Raw genomic sequence first — 8,669 nt, 5'->3', positions numbered from 1 at the left:
GGTTTCGCGTCTGGACACACCCATCTTCCTCCCAGCTCCGAATTCCCTCTGCAGACGCGAGGCAGGTCCTCGAGTTCTAAACGTTGCAGAAGGTCCCTGGAGCCCAGGTTAGAGCCCCAGCACCTGCACGTGGATCCCCGCGGGAAGGGGCTCCAGGACGCGGCTCCGCCCACCTGGCCCTGAGCTCACCTGCGGCAGGTGAGAGCCTCAGGGGGCGCACCGCGGTTCTCCCGGTTACGGCCAGTTCCCCCCACAGCCAAGGCTCGACCTGTCCACGAACCCTGCCGCTGGAGCAAACTTTACCCGCTCGTGTTGGCAAAACATAATTTTTCACTTTTCCCAAGTCCCGACGTACCATAGCGCGACCCCACGCCGTCGCCGTGAAAAGGAGTGGGGCTCAGCACCGTCGCCTAAAGGTGCCCCAAATGTCCTCACCCCCCCCCCCCAAAGGCCCCGAGACCGAAGTCCCTCCCGCCGGCTTCCTGCGCCCGGGGATTAGGAGGCACAAAGGGCCGGCGGGGAGGGCGCCCCGGGGGTGGGGGCCCGGCCGCCGAGGGGACGCGCGCCAGCCCCCGCGGCCGGGGATCCGGCCCCCGCCACGCGCGCCGCGCGCCCCCCGCCGTGCACGTGGGGCTCGGGCCGGGGACGCGGTCTCCGCCCGCGGAGCCTCCGCGCCCGGGCGCGCCCGGCACCTGTCTCCCCGCTCCCGAAGCCGACGCTATTGTGCAAGCCCGAAACCCACACTCTGCAATCGCGGGCGGACGGGGCCGAGAAAGTTCCCGGCGGCACCGGCCACAGGTGTCCGCGTCCCGCGTGCGGCGCGGCGCCGGCCTCCAGCGCGAGGCGAAGGACCCGGCGGCGCCCTCCGCGGGGCTCCCGAGGCCGAGGGTCCCGGCCGCGCACGCCTCCCGCCCCGGCGGCGGCGCCCCGAGGGGGCGGCCCCGGCTCGGTGGCCCCGGCCCGCTCCTCACCTGGAGGCCCCGGCCGGCCCCCGCCCGAGGCCTCGGCGTCCCTCGGCCGCCGCGCCGACCCCGCTCGCTCGCCGCGCCGGCCCAGGCAGCCGGGCCGCGTCTCCTTCCTGCTCACCTCGGCGCGGGCGGGGCCGCCGTATTTACATAAGGGGCGCGCCTCGCCGGCCGGGCCCCGGCGGCCCGCCCCCCGCTCGCCCCGCCCCCCGCCCTGCGCCGCCGGGGCGGGCGCGCGCCGAGGTGCCCTCGGGGGGCGGGGGCCGCGCGCGGGCCAATCCCGGCCCCGGGAGGCGCGGGGCGGGGCGGGGCGGCGGGAGTGCGCGGGGCCCGGCCGCCCTCGCCTCACCTGCGCGCACCTGGCCGCAGAGCCGCGCGCCGCGCCCAGTGCCCCGCCGCCTCCCGCGGGGGAAATAGTTCCCGGACGCGCCGGCCCGGGTCGCCGCCCGCCCGGGGAGCCGGCCCGCCCACTCCCGGCCCGGGCCGCCGGCGGGGGGGTGGTGGGCGGGGCCCGGCCGGCTCCCCGCGCGCCCCACCCAATCGGAGCGGGCGACGGGCGGACGCGCAGGGCCGGTTTCGGGACCCAGAGGCGGAGGGGCCCGGGGACGCGGAGTGGCCGAGGCCCCCACGTCGGGGGGGCCCGCGCCCCCACACCCGCCGCCCCGGGCGCTGCGGAGGTCGGCCCGGAGCCCAGGGCAGCGGCCGCGCCGCAGTTGTCAGCACGAGCGAGAGGGGCGCGGGGCCCCGGGCCGCGCAGCTCCCGGCGCCCGGGGCTCCAGCCGCGCCGACGAGGCGGCCCTTCTGCCCGCGCCCGACGGCGCGCCCGCCTCCCTCCGGGCTGCGCTTCGGGAAGCCGAGGCGGCCCAGAGGGCGGACCTGGAAGGTGCCGGGTCGCGTTGCTGCCCTCTGGCGGGTGTCAGTCTCCACGCCAGGGAGCCGCGCCCCTGCGGGTGGGCCAAGCACGGGTGAGGGCCTGGGGCCCACTTTCACAGACAACAGATGGGGGAGGGAGGTGTCGGCGCGCGATTTATCCAGGCACAGCGAAGAGGTACCTATTTTTTAATGGCTTTGGCTTTATGGCATGAAGCAGGCACCCTCTCTTTAAAGGCACTGAGTCCTCTTCTGCCCCACCTCCTGGGTCTCTGAAATCTAGTCCTGAGTTCCAAAGAGGCAGCAACATTAGGTCTGTGGCTTAGAAGCACTGCGGCGGCCAGACAGGGAGCATGGCTTTGCTCTCCTGCAAGCATCAGACACCCAGGGCCAGGCCCTGGCCGGCCCCTGCAGCAGGAAGGGGCAGAGTCTGGGAGTAGCAGGCAGCTGAGCTGGTCCTGAGAGTAGACAGTTCAGGTCCCCCAGAGCCCGCCTGGGGCCCTGCCAGGGCTGTGTGGTCAATGTTCCAGATCCCTGGGCAGTGTGAAGTCCCTGAAGCTGTAGAAGGAGATGTCTCCATGATCCACAAGGGCAAAGATCAGCGGGACATCCCCACTCTGGTAGGACAACCGCTTGAGGGTGTGGAGGTCTGGGACTGGCTCATCAAATCTGCAGGGATAAAGGTGAGACTGAGGCCTGGACACAGCCCCTCCATAAACTGTGAGGTCCCAGGAAGGGGGACTGGAAGACAGAAGTTTGGAACCCCTGAGTTTCTCCCATCTACAAACTGCTCAGCTCTAATAAATTCTTCAAAACAAACCCGGAGCCCTGGCTGCTTAGGGGCCTAGGAAGAGCCAGGGTCTCCCCTCTCTCGGCTGTAAATCCCTCTGACCCACATCCCTCCTGCTGGAAGAGCCCAGGACTAAAATGGCACAGGAGAGAGATGACTGAAAACACTGGGGGTGAAAGCCACGGACTGGGACCTTGGGTTCCACAGCACTAACTAGCAGGTGGTCTTGCTTCCCTCACCTGCTCTCTCTGGACCTTGGGTTCCTCTCAGGGATTGGCAAACTGGCCAGGGGCATGGAAAGGAGGTCCACGTGATTGAAAGAGAACAGGCAGCAACTGGGGGTAGGGGTTGCTAGTTTCATACCCACTAATGCACATCCGGGCATAGGGCTTGCCAGGGTTATTCTTTCGGAACGTGGCCACGGCATCCGCCTGGTAAACATCAAAGGCAATCTCCAAGCCCCCGGACTTCTCCAGCAGCCTAGGAAAGAGTGAGAAACCTTAGGAAACAGGGGCTCTCCGCCCCCACCTTGCTTTTCCTCGCCACCCTTTTCTGCCCCCAACTCCAGGAAGCAGTCTCATCCAGGGGGGCTGAGGGCCTGCTGTGAGGTACGACTTGCAGAGCTGCCCCATCTCAGAACCCTCCCCTCTTACCTGTCACACTGCCCTCTCCCGCAAACACACACATACTAGCGGATGCTTGGAACTAGGCCTGAGGGGGGGTGCCCCCTTGGAACGAGCTTCCTCACAACCAACTTTAAGAGTCAAATCCCAGCTGCGACCTGCTGGTAGTACCAACAGTGCAGTGCGGATGGGCACAGTCTGGAAACTCACCGGGCACCTCCGTCAGCAAGGTGCGTTGTCTGCAGCACGGAGATCTGCTGAAGGACTGTGGCTGCAAGGACAGTGAACATAAGCCTTAGGGAGGGGGAGACCCCACTGTCCGCAGACTCCCAGGCACTTCTGAATCTGCCATCTGCTTGAGCGTTGTCAGATTTAGCCAAAAATAAATTTTTTTAGCATTGATATGTCCCATGCGATATGAGGTATGCGCTTAATTATCAAGATTAGCTGTTTGTCTGGAATTCAAATCTAATCGGCGTGGCAACATTAATATGGTGACTGGCAGTCCACCAAGTTCCCGTAAGGACCCAAGCAGGTCTGAATCTGTTGATGTAATCCTTGTCCTATTAGTTCCCTACCCTTAAGGTGCAAGGCTAAGACATCACTCCTGGTTCCCTTCTAACAGCCAGGAGAACAGGGGGTCACAGGTAGCTGGGGCCGGACCCCCCACATCTTGTTTGTGATTTTAAGCACGCGGGTTTTGTTTGCATCCCACCTTGCTTCTCTCCCTGGGAACTAACTTGCATCGCTAAACCTTCCCACGTGTGTCCTTTTGCTGTTTCCTGGGAGAACAGACTCCACCAAACACACTCTCCTCCCCCCTCTTTCTAAAGCTTCAATCAGCCCTGCTCAGTCTGCGCCTTTCCAAGTCTTCTGATTTCCCAACTGCCAGTGGCCTGTGGAGGGGGGTGGGTACCTGGGGTGTCAGCCTGGCTGGGACTCAACAACGGGGTGACAGGTTGGTCCCACAGATGTGGGGGGCGGGGCTGGATCTTCTGCAGGTGCCGTCTCTGCAGCAGCTCCTTATACTCAGACCAGCTGGAGCAGCGCCGCACCTCGGGGTCCGAATTTATGTCCTCCCGGAAGTGCTGGGCCTCCACCTTTTGCTCCTGTTCCCGCCTGGAAAGCTTCTCCTTCCGCTGGTTCAGCTTCTGGCACCAGGAACCGGCATCTGTCTCCCGCCCGGCAACGTTGGCGGGGAGCAGCTCGTGGGCCGGGGCAGGCAGGAGGGTGTGGGGGCTATCTGCAGCCATGTTGGGGAAGGAGATCTGCTCAAAGTCCCAGCGAGGCTTACGAACCTCCTTGACCCCATTCTCTACTTTGCCACTCTCCTGGCTGTGCTCCGTCCCCATGCTGGCCAGAGCGGGGCAGGACTCCAGGGACCCCTGAAGCTGAAAGAGGTCCCCTGGGCCCGTGACAGGGTTTGATTCCTGGGGTTTCTCCTCTAGGCATCGACTGTCCTGGTTGCTGGGAGGTGGGCTGGAGGTTGCCAGGTTCCTGGGAGTCCCATCCACCCCCTGCAGGGGGTTCTCCAGGGCCTTGGGCTTCTTATTATCAGACCTGAGGGATGAGGGGAGGAAACAGCACACCTGCCTGCCTGCTGGGGTAAGCACCTCCCAGCGCGACCCCATGCGTTCTGAAAGGGCCCGGAGCTCCCGGTGGGGGAATGGCCACGTGGGGAATGTTACCCAGAGCTGGAGCTCCTCCTCTTCCTCTTGCCCTTCCGATCTTCCAAGCGCTGGGCGCTGCCGTCCAAGTTCAACTGCCTTTCATAAGGGGACAGGATGGAGCTGAGGGGTGAGAACAGGTAGGCGACAGGTCACCTGGCAGACCTGCCCCAGGGCACAGAGGGTGAGTCATGGGCCTTTACCCAGGCCGCTGGGCCTCACCAAAGGCACCTCTGAATTGGAATCAGGGCTCCTGCAGCATCAACGATAAATGGTTAATCACTGGTGAGAAAACTTGGAAACTACAGAAAAATAAAGATGGGTGGGCACTACTGTTAACATTTTGGTTTTCTAAGAACATACATTTAACAAAAAAGACACTGTGCTAGCCTGGTGCTTTGTGATTTTTTTTTTTTTAGCGCCTCGCCCATTAGCCTATCATGGACCTGCCCCCTTATTGCTGCAGCTTCCTTTCCTGCCAGGCTGTTTTCATGGCTCTGAGACTTCACTGTCCGATACAGCAGTCACCAGTGAGTTAAAATTAAATCCACTGAAATGAAATCAAACGGAACACTCGGTCTAGCTGCGCGCTACACTGGACAGCACAGAAGGTTTTCATCCCCGCAGAGAGGCCTAAACACAGACCGCTCTAAGGAATCAGCTCTACTCTGTGATCGTGCCTCTGCGTTCTGTTTCCAGGTTCACCGTGGTGATGGCGTTTTGTGTAAGCGCCCTGCTAAATCCAAGTTCCTTGGGGCGGTGATTTTGCTCCCTGCTACCCCTCAGCAGGCAGCACAAAGCCTGGCCCCCAGCAGGTGAAACCCTATCCCCGCAGGGGCACATCTGCACGCACCTATGACCATTTCCTTAGAATACATTCTGCTTTCACAGATTAAAGGATATGCCTGTTCCACAGCTTTCACAACACACTATAAAACCGCAAAGGCCATACCAGAGTCTACTCCCAAGTCTGAAGGCCCATGGCCCTCGGCAATGCTGGGTTACTAAGGCAATGGTCTTTAGAGGCCCCAGAAGAAAAGAACTAACCGAGTAAAAGGAATATGAAACCCTACTCAGCTGTCAATTCCTCACTCAGCCCTTCCTTCATGTGCGCCCTCCACAAATCTGCGTACCGCCTACAGAGCACCAGGCATGTTCTGGTGCTGGCTGCATCGAGGTGCTCACAGCGAGCTCCAGGAGCTCCAGCATTACCTGTGCAGTGACTAGGCTAAAGGTGGGTCTCACTCTGATAACTCAGGAGACACTGAAATGGCCCAAATTCATCCCAACATGCCACACAAGAGAGCACTTCTGGCAGAGGCCCCCAGTCCATGGCCAGGGAGCTGCCACCCAGCCACGGGTTCCTGATAAGGAGAGTCACTTTCCACCCTGGGGCCAGTCAGCCAGGCCCCAGGACTAGAGCAAATGGAAGGGAAACGGGATAGGATTTACCTTGGTTGGAATCTTCGAACTACATAGCCCAGTCTCTTCAAGTGGCTAAAGACCTCGAAAGAAAAAACAAGTGAATGTCAGACACCCACCTTTGAAAACACCCAATGGTTTCTCTAGACAGAAGCCATTCCCCATATCCCCCCTGCACAGCCCAGATTCCAAAGACTGACTGGACCACACTATTATAAACACCCCCCACACACACAAACAGCTAAGGTCTCAGTCTCTAAGTTCCTGCCTCTTGCTTACCTAACTGTGGGCGCAAATGACACTTGGCAGTTTTGGGGTTTAAACACAATCCCAAACAGTTGGTGATGGGCCAGAGAAAGACTAGGCCCCAGTATTTTGATACAAAGGCTGATAAAAATGAAGCCCCTGGCTACAATCTTGACAAGATGAGAGGTGATGGACATTCCCCCATCTCCATTGGCCGTGGCTGTATCGATTACTCGCCGGGCACCAGCAGGAATGTCCCAATCTCTCTGCAGCTGTCAACACAGCTCACCCCTTCTTCCTGAAAAGACCTTCTTCAGGCTTCTGGAATGCCACGTCCCCCTTTTCTCCTTCCTTGCTAGTCACTCCTCCATCTCTATTTCTAGTTCCTTATCTCCCCTCTGACTCCCTCCAGTTGAGTTTCCCAGGCCTCAGAGGAAGCTGGCCTCTGGGCCACTGCCCCATGGTGTTAAATACCATCCGTAGGCTCACGACATCCATGTTTATGTCTCAAGCCTCGAGGACCCCCCACACTCTAGGCCTATTTGCCCAACTGTCTTCATGACAGCCTCACTTGGCTGTCCAAGCCCCTCAAAATGAGCCTTTTGTAAGTGCCATGGGAACATAGCCCTCCTCTGTCTCAGGTTCCCCTTATGAGGCTCTGCGGCTAGTTCCTCATAGGTATTTGTAAATACTCATTGACTCTGGCCGGTGGCTCGGCTTCTGGAAAGGGTGGCAGATACCTGGTACTGCAAGAAAGTCACGGTGTCCTCGGCCAGCAGCAGCTGGTAGGCCTCCTGGACAGACAGTGGCAGGTCTTGGTGGAAAAGCTGGATACAGCCCTGTAAGGGGAGCCAACAGCTCAGCTGTGCACACTCCTTGCCCTGATTTAGCCAGTGGGACAACTTCCCAGCTCCCGCACCTGCCGCCCCCCCCTCCCCGCCCCCCCAGCATCAGGGACAGAACTCAGCCCAGCAGGAAGCGGGGAGAGCAGACCACTCATGGAGGCTGGAATTCCTGCTCCCTGCATGGCATTCCTGTCTTCTGTTCCAGAAGCCGGATAACAAGCCCCCTGAACAGTCCCGCCCTTGTGGTTCCCGGGCCCGAACCCCTTCTGCACCGCGCCGGGGCCCCACTCACACACTCCAGCAGATACAGGGCCTCCTCGGGGTGAAGCCGCTGCCGGCCCTGCTCGGAGAAGCCCATGGTCTGCCAGAATTTGCCCTGCGTGGGCCAGAGCAGAAGTCACAAAGGAGCTGGGGGGGCGCGGAGAAGGCGGGCCCCTGGCCCCCAGCCCCGCCGCTCACCGCGGGCGACTTCAGCTCCACGAAGCCGTCCTCGGGGCTCCACTCCGCGGCCACCAAGCTGCCCCTGGCGAGAAGGGAGAGGCCGGCTCGCGAGGCCCCCGCAAGTTCCCGGGCCCGCCCGCCCGCCCGGCCCGCCCGGCCCCTCACAGGCGCTCCACGCGCTCCTCCGCCAGCAGCTGCCAGAGCTCCTGGCGGCAGCGGCGCAGCCGCTCGGCCTGCGCGGCGGAGCCGTCGGGGAGGAAGTCCTTGGGGCCATGCGAGCGCTGGGGCAGCTTCTGGGACCGCGAGCGGGCGGCGAGCAGCTCCCGGGCGCTGCGGGAGAAGGGCACGCGGGTCAGCGCGCGCGGCGGGGCCGCCCGGAGCCCGGCTCCCCGGCCGCGCCCACCCGCCGGGCCCGGCCTCCCCCGCCGCGCCGCACCTGAGCAGCCGGCCGGCCGGGACCTCCACGGCCGCGGGCTCCATCGGGGCGCCGACTGCGGCTGCGCGCGCCGCCCTCGCCCCGCCCCCCGCCGGCTCCGCGCGGCGCGGGCGCCTCCCGCCCCCCGCGCCAGCCCCGCCCCCGCCAGCCCCGCCCCTCCCCGCTGTGCCTCCCTGGCTGCCCCGGGTCCTAGCGCCGGCCTCCGACCCCGCCCCCCAAGCCCCAGCCCCGCCCCCGCCCGTGCTGGCCTCCCTGGCCGCGCGGGTCCTAGCGCCGACCGACGAGCGGGCGCCGCGATTGGGGGGGGCAGAGAACTTGCAGGTTTCTGCATTTGAGGGAGTTCCCCGCTCCACTTCCCCTCTCC

The 8,669-nt window shown here is 63.0% G+C and overlaps 1 protein-coding gene across 1 annotated transcript; it reads right to left on the bottom strand.

Annotated features, from left to right (window-relative positions):
- Positions 1-2,255: 2,255 nt before the first annotated feature.
- TSEN54 (tRNA splicing endonuclease subunit 54) lies at positions 2,256-8,349 on the bottom strand (the record flags this gene model as incomplete). The annotated part of the gene is made up of 11 exons (XM_084236722.1): positions 2,256-2,504; positions 2,989-3,105; positions 3,459-3,519; positions 4,165-4,808; positions 4,937-5,038; positions 6,368-6,420; positions 7,324-7,422; positions 7,721-7,804; positions 7,888-7,951; positions 8,035-8,199; positions 8,306-8,349. The coding sequence occupies 11 exons, from the start codon at positions 8,347-8,349 to the stop codon at positions 2,354-2,356; spliced, it is 1,584 nt and encodes a 527-aa protein (XP_084092848.1). The 3' UTR covers positions 2,256-2,353.
- Between the last annotated feature and the right edge of the window lie 320 nt (positions 8,350-8,669).

This window comes from Talpa europaea (genome assembly GCF_964194135.1).
Source record: "Talpa europaea genome assembly, chromosome: 7".
Lineage (NCBI taxonomy): Eukaryota > Metazoa > Chordata > Mammalia > Eulipotyphla > Talpidae > Talpa > Talpa europaea.
The sequence above is the reverse complement of the archived record's forward strand: the minus strand, read 5'-3'. Positions and strand labels throughout refer to the sequence as shown.